This window comes from Parasteatoda tepidariorum, chromosome 10, assembly GCF_982258835.1.
Source record: "Parasteatoda tepidariorum strain Cologne lab strain chromosome 10, Ptep-v5.0, whole genome shotgun sequence".
NCBI lineage: Eukaryota > Metazoa > Arthropoda > Arachnida > Araneae > Theridiidae > Parasteatoda > Parasteatoda tepidariorum.
Genome location: NC_141764.1, coordinates 101,899,634 through 101,915,930, shown reverse-complemented (window position 1 = coordinate 101,915,930; position 16,297 = coordinate 101,899,634). Strand labels below are relative to the sequence as shown.

Sequence of the window (16,297 nt, the reverse complement as noted above, 5' to 3'; positions counted from 1 at the left end):
GATAGGGGAACAAAGAGCTAAAAAAAATAGTGTAATTTGTAACTTTGTAAACTTTGTTTTGTATGGCACGTCTTAACTTATTACTTCAGACTTACGTCTTAACTTATTACTTAACTTATTACAGAATCTTTAAAAATAAAAATAAAAAGCAATTACTAAACATTTTTAAATAAAAATTTCAGATAGCAACAAGTTGATCAGAAATAAATTTAAAAATGGTGTGCTTTTGCACACGCATACACACAGTGAAAAATCTCAAGAAACAGAGTTTTCTTGAGATTGCGCAATATGAAAATATATCAAAATAAGTTTTTTTAAAAATTTATAATTATATATATTTCTACACAGAAATAAACTAAATCAAAACAAAATAGTATATAATCTAAATACTAAAGAATGAATGGGGATGTAATGAATATTCGGTTCTTTTGCCGAATACTCAGTTGGCCAGAGAGTTATTTTTTGGATGGGTGGGGGATTTGAATATATTTAATAAAGAATAATCTAAAATCTTCTACTATACACTAAAAATAGTTTAAAGAAAAGAAGCAGAGAAAAAAATGCTTGATAACTTTATCACAAAACCTGTATTCTGCCATGCAATAAAAAAAAATGCATGCAAGTAAAAAAATATTCAACCTTGAGATTTTTATACATTTAGCATTTTTGTATAAGCTGAATGTTTTTGTACAAGCTGAATATGTTTGTTTTTTTCCAAAAATCTTTTTTTTTAATCAGCTTTCTGAAATTTTAATTTAGCATTGTAGTATTACCAAGGAAAATAGTTGTCAAGTCACTTTTCTCCTCAATATCTTTCGTAAAACACGTTTTTTCCAATTGAATGGCAGAATTTATCTAGCCAAGTTAATAATAGCTGATTAAGTATAAAACCTAATAGTGCAAGAACTAGAAGCAGCTGCATCAGTAGCAATATTGGCATAATACTCAATTTAACCCACTGACAGTTCCACACGTAAAAAGTCGCGTTTTATCATGCAGTCTTCTCCGCATAACAATGTTCCATGTTAATAGATAGGGGATTAGCGCATTAGGGAGAAGCATTCCTCAATTTGGCCAACCGCCAGTGGGTTACTGAAATGAAATATTTGTAACAAATGAAAAAATAAAATGTATAAATAAGTAAATTGAAGGAGGAAATATCATAAGCATGCTTTGGGGTTGACGGACACATATTAATTTGAAAACAAACTGGTAAAAGACTAACGGAAAAAGCTACCAATGACTAAAAAATGAATAGCTACTAAATAATGAATTCCTTTTATGTTAATAAAAGGAGTACAAAAATGACATTAAAAAATTGCAATTTATTAATGTTTCAACTCAGCTTACTTAAAGATCTGTAGAAAAAGCTTAATTTTTATACAATTTTTAAAACAAAGGTTCCATAAATGCTTAAAATTCCAAAATAAGAATTGGACTAAAATTTTTGATTTAAAATAAAATATGTGAATAACTGTTCCTCTTTGACATTTTCTTTAACACAGTTATAATGGTTTTCTTTTTCTCTTTTTCTTTGGTTTGGTGTTCCTTTTAATTAACAAAACTTGAAAAGCAACCGCTTATTTCGTTCAATTCTTGGCATAAACAGAGTGTTCCACAGTAGAAACATTTTAAAACCTTTTTTATTATTTTGAAATGTCTGGTAAATCAAAAAAGAAAATATAACACTGTTATTAACAAAGCTTATACAGATTATTTCTCGCTTAAGAGTGACATTTCAATTTATTTGTTTCAATTCTTCAATTGCTACTTTTTCATGCAGTTTATTTTAGGAAAAGATAACAAAGCTCGTTTTTTGATCATTCAAAAACTTTTGGGCTTCACATTGTGAACAGAAGTTTTATTTTTTTAATAGGATTGATGATGATGCAAAATAAGTAGCAGGAATCCACACACAAAAATCCACTTATTTCTCCTCTTAGTTGAAAAAAAATTTCAGAAAATTTGTTATCTGGGAAGACAAACATGAAAAAACTTTTAAAAAGTTGCATATTACGTTTTTAAGAAATAAATTAATTGTTCAGTAGTTTTTAGAGGTGAATAAGTTACTTACGTAAATTTAGAGAAAGAGTTCATAATTTTATTTTTTAATATTCACTATAGTTTCACTTAATACACTTATTACTTTAGTCACCAACAGTCTTAGGTATAACGACTGAAGTTGACAGGTCTGATGTTTTGAGAACCTTTGTTAAAAATCAAATAAAAAATTTCGAAACGGGATCGCAAATAAATATATAAAATTGGAAAAAAAAAGAAAAACATTATCGCAATGTGATGAGTAGACAGTGGATAATATGCAATTGCATATGTGCATATGCAATTGCATATTTTAGCACTTTTTGCCATTTGTGCATATAAATGCATAAAAAGGTATATTTGCTCTCATAAATGCATATTTTCAGCATTTTATGGCTTTTCCCTCCTAAAATCATATCACTATTCTTTTTATGTTAGTTTTGTCGTTCTTTATCACCTGAAAGGGTGAGCTGGATTGATGTTGCTGGGGGTGATTGCAATCACGTGAAAAAGATGAAGAAATTAGATGTGTGTCGGGAAGGGGGTACAAAGGGCCCACCCAAACAGACATTCGTTATAGAAACCTCAAAAAGGGATGGTCAGATATTCTGTGAAGAGATGTCTTTTCTTGGAATAAATAATAATTGTCAATCTGTGTGGGGAAAATAAGGCTTCTGTGGTAGGTAGAAAATGACCTCCCTTTCCTGTGATTGATTAGTTAAAAGGTGGAGTGAATACATTTTCAGAGCGAGCTGCTATTCTAACATGTTTTGATAGTCCATCTGATAGATAGATAGTTTCGACATCCGTCAGTTGAATATGTAGTTAGTGAAGCTTCGAACGTGATTTTTGACTGCTGAATTTTATAATATGCCAAAAATTAAGTTGACTAAATCAAATTTAATGAAGACATGGATTTCGGACTATGGGAAGGACTTAACGACCGATGGGGAAATAGTATTTTGTGTGATTTGTCAAAAACACATTTCCTGTGAAAAAAAGTACCAAATCGATCAACATATAAAGAGTAATGCTCACTCCGCGAAGAAAAAGCAGAATACAAAAGCATTTGTTCAAAGTTTATTAACTATTCCTGTTCCTAAAAAGGAAAGTGATTTTTCTAGTGATTTATGCAAAGCCTTAGTAAGCAGCAATATTCCTTTAAAAAAAGTTAAATAATCCAAACTTAATACAGTTCTTAAAAAAGTATTGTACCAATCAGATCATTCCCGATGAATCGACTTTAAGAAAGAACTACCTTCAACTGATATATAACGAAGTACTGGGTGATATTCGACGAGATGTTGGAGATGGCCCTATATGGATTGAAGTCGATGAGACGACAGATAAGTGCGGTCGCTATATTGCTCATTTTATTTGTGGAAAAATGGATAATATTCCTACTCGACCACATCTTCTAGCAAGCAAAGCCCTTGAAAAAGTCAATCATTCAACCATAGCAAGGTTTGTCAATGATTCTATCAGATTATAATGGCCTGATAGAGATGGTTCTGAAGATGTTTTGATTTTTGTCAGTGATGCCACTCCGTATATGGTCAAATCTGCAGCAGCACTGGAAATTTTTTATCCCAGAATGCTTCATATTATATGTTTGGCACATGCTGTTCACAGACTGGCTGAGACTGTTCGAGAAGTATTCTCCTCTGTGAATGATTTAATTTCTAGTATCAAGAAAGTTTTTCTCTAGGTGGGGTACATGGATTGAAGCTGCACGTTTTTATGCTAATAATTTTGATGCAATAAAGTCAGTTGTAGATGCAATTGACAGTTCCTGTGCTTCTTCAGTTTATGTCACAAAAGAATTACTACAGGATATCTCTTTGCAGAAGGACTTGGCCATAATTGACACTCACTTTTCTTTCTTAAGTGGAGCAATAACGAAGCTCGAAACACAAGGTCTTCCCCTGGCCGAGGCCATATCCGAAATTGAAAAAATTCAGCAGTGCATCAATGCTCTTCCAGACTCAGTTGGGAAGAAAGTAAAAGAAAAATGGTGTTTCGTTCAAAACAAAAACCCGGGTTTTGCAGCAGTGAAGAAGATAAATGATTTTCTTAATGGAAACGGAACTGAACTTCCAGAGAAAGAAAAACCAATGAGTACGAAATTGTACAAGTTTTGTCCGATAACGTCGGTTGACGTGGAGAGGTCATTTTCTGCTTTCAAAATGATTTTTGATGACTGACGACATCAATTCACCCTTGAAAATTTGGAAAAACACTTAGTTGTGCATTGCAACAAAAATTATTCAGTTTAATAAAATCTTTCCGAAAAATGCAATGATTTTTCTTCTCTCATTTATCATACTTCAGTTTTAGACTTTTTCTTCAGAAATGTGTAGATTCAAGTAAGAAATATTTTGACTTTCTTCCTTTTAACAAAAAAATGTTTTAGCTGTGTTTGTTGGAAAAAGTAAGTAGTAGTATTTAAATAAGTTGAACTTTTAATTTCTATTTTAAATGCATATTTCTAGTTTTAAGAGCATATATTCAAGTTTTTTGGTGCATATTTGCATGCACATTTTGTCCGTTTTTTAGTGCATACAATCCACTGTCTACTGATGAGGATTAAAGAGAAACGCGAGAAAAAATCTAAAATATACTAGCCTGATCATTTCTTAAAAAAATGAAGAGGAGGAAGATGATTATTAAAAACACCTTCAAATTTTAAAAGGCAACGGAATTGACTTAAATATCTTCTTGATTAATAGTCACATCTCCATTTTTGGTTTTTCCTTTTTCAGAAAATACTTTAATCCAGGGTTTGAAAAAACCCGGGGATTTTTGAAAAAACCCAACCCACCTGGGTTTTATTGAAAAAACCCGGGGAAAATTGGGTTTTATTTGAAAAAACCCGGGGAAAATTGGGTTTTTTCATTTAGTGCTCATAAATTTTACTGTGAAAATATTTTTATTTATTAAATAGAGTTGTATAAGTAAACACTAAAATTTCATCTGACTTTTACCTGTAATAAAATTAAACTGGAATAAATATTTAATGGTCTTCCATGTTTTTATAATACGATTAACAGAAAGTGAAATTAAAATTACGTATAATTATAAAGAGTATCAGTTATTTGCCCCTTTTTTCAAATATTTAGATAAATATATGCATTTTTAGATAAATTTTAACTTTATAGTTTCAAAAGACAAATTAATCTTAAAATTATAAAAAAAGCATATATAAAAAGTTATAGCTTATTTTTTTAAAATCAGAAAATAAAACTTTAAATTTGTTTATTGTTGTTTAATGTATCACTTAATAGAAATTTTTTTTTTGTTTGCTTTCATTATTTTAAACATGATTAAAAGAAACAAAATAAATTGTATTCAAATGAAATCTTAAAAATAATGTTTAAAAAATCTTAAAAGTAATATTTTAATTTTTAACTGTTTTTTAATTGTGATAAACTTTCTCCAAATAGTTAAAAATTGTCAGCAGATGTTAAGAGTTAACTTAAAAAAAAAAAGGTCCAATTTTTTCCTTTATTATTATTATCATACAACAGATTCAAAGGGTCTACATTTCTCTCTTAGATGGTGATACACTTTTACGAGTTTTGTAGCTTTATCTATTCCTAATCTATTTCGAAGTTTACTCTGCACCAAACCGAAACTTGAAAAGTGTCTTTCGATAGAGACAGAGGATGCTGGTGCTGAGTTCAAATAAAAAAGAATTGACAGAAATTTTGTGGAAGCTAGGAATTTTATTTATTTATTTACTTATTTTTTTTTGCCATAATTTTCCACTATTTTTTGCACTCAAGCATCATTGATTTTGGAAAGTATTCAGGATCGGAAATTTTGAATGCCATAACACGTGGCAGAAATTCTGGATGATGCTTAGAAAGACAGTTTTCTGCCAATTGGTCTTGTTCATCATTTAAAAATTGTCCCCTTGTTTCGGGATCCAGGACGCATATGCTAATAAATGATGTGGCTGAACAGCCTGATTGAATCTTTTTACAAAATGTTTATGGGGTTCTAATTCATCACAGGATAGTAAGTTAATTCATATTTCAACAGCTTCTGAAATTAAAATGTTTTCTGATTGAAGCTTTTTTAAAGCTTAAGAAACACTTGATATCTGTTTTTCCCAATTGATAGTTTATTGGTAAAGCCCAACATTATTTAATATTTTTGACATATTATTATTATATTCATTTTGATGATCAAGAACAATCTCTTCATATTTATGGTAATTATTGGCAAAAGTTTTTATGTGCTCATAATATGAATTCCACCTAGTGTCATTGGGTCATCAAGCAGTTTTTTTCATTTGCCCATCCATGTGCTTGATGCACATTTCTAAAATATTTGTTAACTTCAACGATGTGTCCAATGATAGTATGAGGAGCTACTTCTTTTTTAATCAAATTTAAAAAAAACAATTTGTAAAAAAACACCAAGTGGGTTTTTTCAAAGTGGGCCCACTTGGGGAACCCTGGTTATATGTATTTTATATTAAGTTTAAATAACGCATTATCACTACCTATTTGAATCTTCTTTATTGTTAAGTGCATTATGTTTCATAATTTTTTAAATTAGGAATTATAAAATATAAATGCAGTAATATAAAAGGAACAAGTTTATTAATCTTTTTGTTTTCACACACATTTATTTACTATATTTATTAAACATATGGATATTACCTATTATAAAATTATAATCTGTAAATATTTATAATCAGTAAAAACTAAAATTTCATCTGACTTGAGTTAAATAAAAAACTGAAATAAATATTTAATGGTCTTACATGTTTTTATAATAAGGTTAATAGAAAGTGAAATTAAAACTACAAATAATTATAAAGAGTATCAGTTACTTGTCCCATTTGTTTTCAAATAATTAACCCTAGAAAAATGATTTCATTTTTAGATAAATAATTTTAAAAAGTTCTCTTATAAAAAGTTTTAGCTTTTTTTTTTTAAAGTCAGAAAATAAAATTGTTTAAATTTGTTAATGTATCACTTGTCAAAAAAAGAAAAAAAAATTTCTTTTCAATTTTTTTAAACATATGAATTAATAATAATAACCTGTTTATTAATATATAAAGCATGTAACTATATTTGAAAAATTGATCTTTTCAGAGTATATTATTTAAATTTTTATTTGATTTAATATCATTAAAATATTACTTTTTGAAAAAACCCACTTGAAGTTTTCAATAGTAGATACCTACTATAAAATTACATGAAGATTTCAGTTTCTTTTACTTTACTAATATTAAAAACTTAATCATATAAATCATGACAAATTTATGCTGCAATATAAATTATGTAAAAGTAAATGCAAAACAATAAGTTTTAGTAAAAAAAAAAATTTTTTTTGAAAAAACCCACTTATCGTTCCAAGTGGGTTTTTTCAAGGTGGGCCCGCCCAATAAAACCCGGGCGGGTTTTTTCAAAGTGGGCCCACTTGGCGAACCCTGCTTTAATCAGTTAATTTTATAATTCATTTTTAACAAGAATTTTAAAAAATAAGTAATAAAGGTAGTGATAATGGAGAACCCTACTATGTTAAAAAATATAATAGTCCATATATTTTTGATTACGACAGGAAAACTCACAAAAGCAGGTCTTGAACTCACGGTAACTCCTAAATTCTTGCAATCGAAAAATATGAAACTTCTTTTTATTAAACTCTAGGCACGTAAACTAAATCAGAAGTAAAATAAGCCAAAATTTAATCAATTAGTTTTTCAAATTTATTATAATTATTTAGTTTTAGAATATCAGAAAAAGCATGAAAAGAAAACATTGTATTTTTCAATAGGCACTATTTTAAGAGCATATTATAACAACTATCACAAATGCTATCTTCTGTTGAGGGGTTAATTCTGAATAAGCTCACTACTTTTTGCAACTGATATTTTAAGTTACAAAACTTAACTTCTTCCAAAAAAACCTAACTTTTTTATTCAATGTATTTTGACTCTTGAAATTAGGGGGAGTGGCCCACAAATTTAAAAATATTTTATTCATTCAAACTTAATTCCATGCAAAAAATAATTTTTCATAAAAATTCATTAATTTTTATTACTTTATAAGTGATAAACAAATTTTGATTCGCAAGGCATAATATTTTTTACATAACTTTGAACAATGTAATTTTATTTCACAAAGACAAAATTCACATGCAATCAGTAAAATAGTTCTTCAAATATGAAATTTTAAAAATAAGACTGTTTATAAATATCCTCATTTATAAAAAATGTTACCAATTCTACTTGAATTTCAGGTTTTAAAATTACACAGTTTAAAATAGGGTAAAAATATTTATATTAAGTAACAATTCAAAAACATTTTGACCATTACTAAGTAATTAAAAAAATAATCTTAAAAAATTTAATTTTGTATTAAATAAGCAAGCAGCTTATTCATATTGACAATGAATAATCTAGTTAGCTAGAAATTCTAGTCTAGAATCTAATAAAACAGATTAATTATTTTAAGAAAATAACAAATCTTTCATTATCTTTGAAAAAACAACTAAAAGCAGTCACACATTACTTACTTTAATGTCCTATTTAAATCAATAGAAGGTAGTTTCGAATCACTCAATTTAAAAACAATAGCTTTCAAGTCCTCTGAAAATATAGAATAGAAGAAAGTTTGATATGAAATTCTTTAAAATTCACTTTTAACTAATGTTTTCAAATTTTATAATATTGTACAATTAACTTTTTTCAAAATTATACTATTTCAAATTGCACGAACTTTTTCAATATGAAAAAAAGTAATCAGCATTAACAAGATTTTTCAATTACAAATAAATATTCAGCACAAAAAATGAAATACAGTACTAAGTCCCATATCTGTACATCTATTTACCACTAAGAGTCTATTTTACGGACACTTTTTAACAATCAAAATAAACAAAGCTATTCTCCCTTTTCAATGGAAAAAAAAGGAATTTTTTTTTTTAATCCTCTGCTTTTTCACTATTATCCGCTTCTTTATGATTTCTCCCAGACTTCCGATTTTCTTTAATTTCAATCCGATTTCCAGAAAATGTAAAACAATGTGGACATCACACAGGGTATCTGCTACATTTTAGATTTTCAAATTCATGACTTTTCATGATTTTCCATGACTATTTCCAAGAGTTTTTCATGACTTAACAAAGTTACTATTTTCTCGGACAAAAATGCAACAATAAATTAAAAAAAGCATTATAATAACATTAATTGAAATTATAGGTATAACCAAAACTGCTATACTCTGCATCTTCATATTTAGATTTTAAATTTAAAAAACAGAGTAAAGAAAGAGTTGAAACAATAAAATAGCTGAAAAAAATACAAAAGCAAATAATTTTTTTTTCTGTAGAATAATATTCTAAAGAAACTTTTCTTGCTCATCTGAAAGGAAAGAAATACTCCTGATTTTTCTGTTCTCATTTCGAGTAAAAAAAAAATTCGCCAATGACTGGTTTGCTTCAACTAGAATTTTAAATTAATAAAGTTTTTCAAAAAATAAATAATAAAAATTCTTAAATCACAGAAGAGTTTAAAAGATATCCCTCTAGAAATGTTTTTTTTTTCTCATTTTCTGAAAGAACACCATAATTTTTAAAGAACATGATAAAATAACTTTATATTTTAATAAAATATGCCTGAGTGATGATTTTGTTAGGAATTCAGATATTTGGAACAGGATGAAATTAGATTAATTGGAGCAAAAAAAAAAAAATTTGGAGCAGCAAAACAAAATTTGAAGCATAATTAATAAAAAAAATTAAAACAAGAATTTAATAACAAGAGTTTTTTGTTCATTAATAACATATCTTATTTTTTACACTTTTTTGAAGGTCCTTGCATAAACAAATTAGGTTTCTTTTTGGTATCTTCCAATACTGTTAAATATTCTGCTATCCTCGACTTAGCCTCAGATAAGAGGAATAGAATTATTAGGACATAGAATTTTTTTTTGCAGAAGAAGATAAGGATGTCATCGCATTTGTGGCATCTAGTGCAACATCTATTAAATTTGAATTTTGCCAAATTTCTGCATTTTCTACCTACAAAGATTTTAAGTGCTTTCCTGTCAAACTAAGAAAAGCAGAACTCTTTAAAAAACGCCCTAACAATGTTTAAACTAGAGACACCATTTCATCATACAGCAAGTGAATCAATAGTGTCTCAGTTTGGAAAAGACCTAAAAATTTATCTAATATAGCCGAAATATTTCTTAAAAATGAGCTTTTGGCAAAAGCAATTTAAATAAATTCAATATTGAGTGGCTCATACTATTTTTTAAATTAATAATTACTTTATTTAATTCTGTAAAAGGTAATTTAAAACTCTAATTAATTTAACTATTAAAGGTTATTGAGTATATTTTTCTTAAAATTTAAATGTTATTTATAGTAGTATATTCAACAAAACATTAACAAGATTAATATTGATCATACCGAATTTATAAAAATATGTAAAGAATTAAGCAAATTTTAATAAATTTATATTACTAATGTTAATTAGTGAATGGCCCCTAAATTTTTTTAATTAAAATTGATTACCTAGTACAGTATTCCATTAATGAAATAATTAAAAAAATTAAATAATTTTAAAATGCAAATACAATGAGTATTGAAGCCAAAATTTTTTTGTTAGAAGTAAATTATTATATTGTCCCTACACTCATAATATTTAACAAATCTATAATAATTAAAAATTTTTACATCAATTGTTTTAAATCAAATCTTTATGAGATGAATTAAATTATTTTTGAATGACAAATCTGAAAAACTTAAGATTTATTTGCTGCTTTAAAAATTCTGAAAGCCCCTCTCTTCATACTTATTTAAAATCTTGCCTCTAAATATTATTAAGTTTTTCCTAAAACAAAATAAGAGCACTGAAAATTTTGAAAGTAATATAATAACACTATAATAAAATGCAATAAGTAAAAAAAAAAAAAATATTAGTAAAAGAAAAGTAATAAAGTATAAATAAATGTTTACAAGCAATTTGCAATTAGTGGATGGTCCCTCAGATAAAAATTTACGTTTAAGGAACTCAATTAATTCTATCTTTATTATTTAAATGAATAAAAGGGAGATGGAAATTTGAGGTTTTGAAGCTTTGTGATTCTGGACTGCTCCGAGGATCAACATGAAAACATGTACTTAGTGAATGGTCCCCAAGTCAATTCCAAGATCATGGGTACTATTCTATAAATAGAATAGAGCAAGAAGGCCATTAGCTTGCCATTGATGAAGACGATAGCACTTCAATAACGATGAAATTAACAAGAGAAGTAAAATTTTCTTTTGCTATTAAAATTTGGCAATGTTTAGCTGGTCCCCGAAAATTCGTGGGAAATCTCGGTTCCAATTCAGAGAGTGAAAAATGAAATCTGAAATTGAGAATATCTTGCAAAATGAAGCAGAGTTGCACATGAGAGAGCAAGAATCCTTCCCACTGAATCCAGAGCAACCCCCCACATGGCAGTAGCTGGATTGCCGCAAAATTGTGACTTGGCGATACCCAGGGGAAAATATCCCTTTCGGCACAGAGCGGCGCAATTTAAGCCTACTACTTCAATTTGGAGCATGTAGGCGCAGGTTTTCACAATTGGCACGGATCGACGCAGCACTTGTAACACTGGGAAACCTAAATCCATGACTTTCCATGATTTTTTCAAAAAAATAGCAAAAATCATGACATTTCATGACAAATTTTGTTCAATACTGAAATTCATGACTTTCCATGATTTTTCATGACTTTCCAGGTGCGCGGATACCCTGATCACAGAAATCAAAGTTGGAAAAAAAATCAGATATTTTTTTCTCATGGCGATGCATTAAAGGATTATTACCACTAAAAATCACACGCTCAATTTCATAATGTGCAAAAATTTTACAATTTTGAAAAAATTGAGGATCTGAGATTAAATTGTCACAACTGAAGCAGGTCATTAAGAGATTCTCCCAAAGAGTGATTCGATTGTAATTTTATTATATTAAAAATGAAATCAAAATTTTAAAAACTATGTGGAAATCTTTAACTGCTGAAAATGCAATTGATAAAAACCATGCGGACAATAAAATCGGCATCTCCGGTAAAATTTTTAAAAAATATAAAAAATTGGATATCACATCACATAATTGAAAATCGGCATTTCACTACAATGCAAAAAATAAATAAATCGTGTGAGACAATGAAGAAAATTAGTAAAAATTGAAAAATCATGACAATCAAAGCTGACGTCATCAGGGAGTACCAGCTTCGAATTTTCATAAAATGCAAAACTTTTTCTATCAAGAAAGCTGAGACAAAAGTCAAAAAATCGCTTTCTCTGTACCACAAAAGTTTTGCTCAAGTCCATGGAAAAAATATATAAAATACAAGAAGAAATAGGTATTTACAATACAATAACAATTGTATTGTATTACAATTACAACAATGCAATTGTATTACAAAAATATTACAACAATACAATTGTATTACAAAAATATTACAACAATACAATTGTATTACAAAAATATTACAACAATACAATTGTACAGCAATACAATTGTATTGTATTACAAATTCTACTATTTTTTCTTGTATTTTATACATTTTTCCCCTGGACTTCAGCAAAACTTTTGGGGTACAGAGAAAGCAATTTTTTGACTTTTGTCTTAGCTTTCTTGATAGAAAAAGTTTTGCATTTTATGAAAATTCATTTTATGACGTCAGCTTTAATTGTCATGTTTTTTTCAATGTTTACTAATTTTCTTCATTGTCTCATTTGTTTAAATCCTCTAAGGTTTCTTTGCTGCTAAGCGCATTTTTCCATTTGGATGTTTTATTCATTTTTAATTTTATACATTTTTTTCATTAATATTTGGAATCTTTTTTTAAATAAATCATGTATTTTTTCTCTTCGTTTTGCATAAAAAGAATATTACCGCCAAGAATCGCAATCTCAATTTCAGATTGCACAAAAATTTCACATCTTAAAAAAAATGTGGATTTAAAATAAAGTCATCAACACTAAAGAGAGTCATTACGTGATTCTTTAAAAGTACAATTCAGAACTTGCAGATTGTAATAGAATTACATTAAAAACGAAATCAAAAGTTTAAAAACTATGTAGAAATCCTAAAACAGCTGAAAATGCTATCAAAAATAACTATTAAACTTTATTACAGCTCTTGATCCATTATTTAGTTCATTGGAGTTATTAAATTAGGTTGAAAAATTAAACTATCTAAAAAACAAAAAATAGTAGTCATAGGTGTCAACTTTCTACACTAGTTATCAGTAAGGCCCGGATTTTGATGACATTTGCATTTTTGGACATTTTTTGTCTTTTAGAGCATTTTTTTCGATTTATATGGCATATTTTTTGAAATTTTGGGGCGTATTTTGCATTTTAATGCATTTTTTAAAGTTTTCTGTTAATTTTTTACAATTTTTATTATTTTTTATCAATTTTCATTATTACACTGGCTTCCAAACAATAAAGAAAATCTGTTGGATATTAACAGGTGAAGCAACATCTTTTCAAATTGAAGAAGAATTGTCAGTAAGTACGACCGTCTTTTTCAAGTACGCACCTATAACATCAGTAGACGTTGAAAGAAGCTTTTGCGGGGATGAAAATTTACTTTCAGACAAGAGACGCTCGTTTACATTTCAAAGTATCGAAAAACATTTAATAATCCAATGTAATTCTGATATTTAGTAATATTATGAGATGGAAGTTGCTATATCCATTAAAGTTTCTATACAAAATAAAAATATTTTGGTGTCAATATATTTTCCTTTTTTTTGTTATTTTAGGATATACAGTAGGGAACCGATTATCCGGAACGATCGGGACCATTGCTATTCCGGATAACTGATTTTTCCGGTTTTCTGAATCGCTACAAAAAGCCGTTTGTTTATTGTTAAACCCAACAAAAAAAAATGTTTTTTTGGAAATAATCTTAAAAAGAAGAATAAACAATGAAGGAATACACTAATAATTATTTCCTAAATGATGGTAAGGTAAACATCTTTCAAAAAAGAAAAAAAAAATCCTAAAATATTATGAGAAAAAAAATTTTTTTTTTTAAAAAATGGCTCAAAAATTAATTGAATTTCGTTCCGGTTTTTTGGTTTTCCGGTTTTCTGATTTCCGGATAACGGGTTCTGTACTGTAAAACATATGTTTCAAGCTTTAATGAGCGTAGAACAAGTATTGCATTGCTTTATATCTTTTAAATGACTCATAATAATTTTAAAGAGCAAAACAGTTTTTTAATTCAATATTTTTACTTTAGTTAAGGCATTTTTTGCGCAATTTTTGCATTTTTAAGGGCATTTTTTGCACTTTTTAAGGGCATTAGTTGAAATTTTTTAGGTCATCAAAATCCGGGCTCTAGTTATCAGTAATCAGAAGTACAATAATACATATAGAGAAAACGAAATTCAAATTATAACAATTTTAAGTTTTTTACTATGCAATTCTATACAGGTAAATAGAAAATTACTATTACATATACAGGGGTGACTGTAGCCCAACTCAAAAATTCAGAAAATTTTGTGTGTAAAATCATTAATGACGCATTTTGAAAAATTAATGCCTTTATAAACTTAAATCATTGATATATTCAAAACATGAAATTCTAAATAAATTATATGCAGCATAATTTAAATGAATAATTTTGAATAAGTTTACTTTTATCTCTAATCATATTTATTATTTTATCAGAAAAATTATTTTCAAATGAAAGCTCTTTCTAGATGCCAAGAAGTATAAATTCTAGTTCTAATATTTCTAAATAAAATATAGAAGAATTTTTATACACAAATGTGATCGATGATTTCTTGAAACTTCTGGACCTTAGACTTCCAGATCGCAGTTAGGAAAAATCTGGATTTTTTGCGAAGCACAATCATCCCTGCATATAAAAAGCAACACTTACTCAAGTGTTACTTTTTTCAAATATTCACAGCAAACAACAAAATTTAATAGCTCTTAGTGGTTAGGAAGGTAAAAGTTTCACTTTTAGCTGATTATTACAAACATTTTAGAAAACCATAATTTTTTAGATCCCCTAATCTTGCTTCAGAAAATTTAATAAAATTGCAAATATTATAATTAGAATCTCTGTTAACATAAAAATAATCAATTATCCACTCATTTCATAGCAAAATATTCATGGAGAAAACACAAAAAGTAATTTTTAAAACAATTTATAGATTACCTAATAAATATCTGGTCTGCATGTCAGCGATATAAATTAATCCACTTACTAGCTGAGAGGACAGATAGAGGGAGAAATAGACTTTTCTAGTCATCCCAGCTAGATTGTGCGTGTTTATCACATTGATTATATCTTCACTATAAAGAAAATACAGAAATTTAATTAAAATAACATCAATAAAACACACACAAAAATCTACCTATAAAAAAATTAATTTGAGAAAATGTTACTAAATGAAAAATTGACAGCATGAACAATGTTGTTGTTTGAAATATTGGTGTATTCTAAAATTTATTCAATACAAAGTTTCATATCCAGATGTCCATCTGCTGGAAACTTCCATCTTTCTGACAATTTTTAACTATCAAAATAAGCAAAACTTCCGCAATCATATAATGGATATAAGAAATCTGGCAAAATGAATAAAAAATAATTAAGTATTACAGAAAGCATAGTAAACAATTTTTTTGATTAGAACTATAAACTAGCAAACGTTACTAAAGTTATCTTTAAAGTATTTGGCAAAATTGAATCGCTTATAGTTTATTTTAAAAACAATGGCTTTAGACAAGCCAAAGAGAAAATTTCATTTTTTTAAATTCTTCTGAATTTAAAATATAATTAAAAAATCAAAAATTAAGCTTCAAAATCCATTTACAATTGTACTCATTTAGCTCCATCAGGGTTGGGTTTTTGACGTCAAAAAGTGGTTTTTGACATGACAAGGGTATAATACTGGTTTAAACCGTCAAAAACCCGTCAAAAATGTCAAAAACTAAAGTTTGCTAAAAAAATATATAAACTTCAAAACTGCCAACAGTTGCCATGCATTATATTGAAATTTAATTATACTATAGGTAATTAGCAGGTTTTAAAATATTTTTAATTAAAATTAAGGCAAAATAACAGATTTAAAATCTCAGAAATTTATATTCAAATGCATGTGCAGAAAAATTTTGCACAAAATTTTTTTAAATATTTATATTTTGAAATTTTTTTTTTTTTTTATACTTAAGAAAATTAAAAGTTTATTACTACTATGCATTTTTGACAT

At 27.5% G+C, this 16,297-nt stretch overlaps 1 protein-coding gene across 2 annotated transcripts in view; it reads right to left on the bottom strand.

Moving 5' to 3' along the window:
* Nucleotides 1–16,297, bottom strand: part of LOC107448911 (meiotic recombination protein REC8 homolog) — a 64,358-nt gene that overhangs the window by 41,948 nt on the left and 6,113 nt on the right. For both annotated transcript variants that reach the window (XM_087153525.1, XM_087153526.1), the window contains exons 4-5: nt 15,244–15,380; nt 8,575–8,647 (exon numbers count right to left, since the gene is read on the bottom strand). In XM_087153525.1, coding sequence (XP_087009651.1) covers nt 8,575–8,647; nt 15,244–15,380 — 210 coding nt within the window. The remainder of the gene's footprint in view (nt 1–8,574; nt 8,648–15,243; nt 15,381–16,297) is intronic.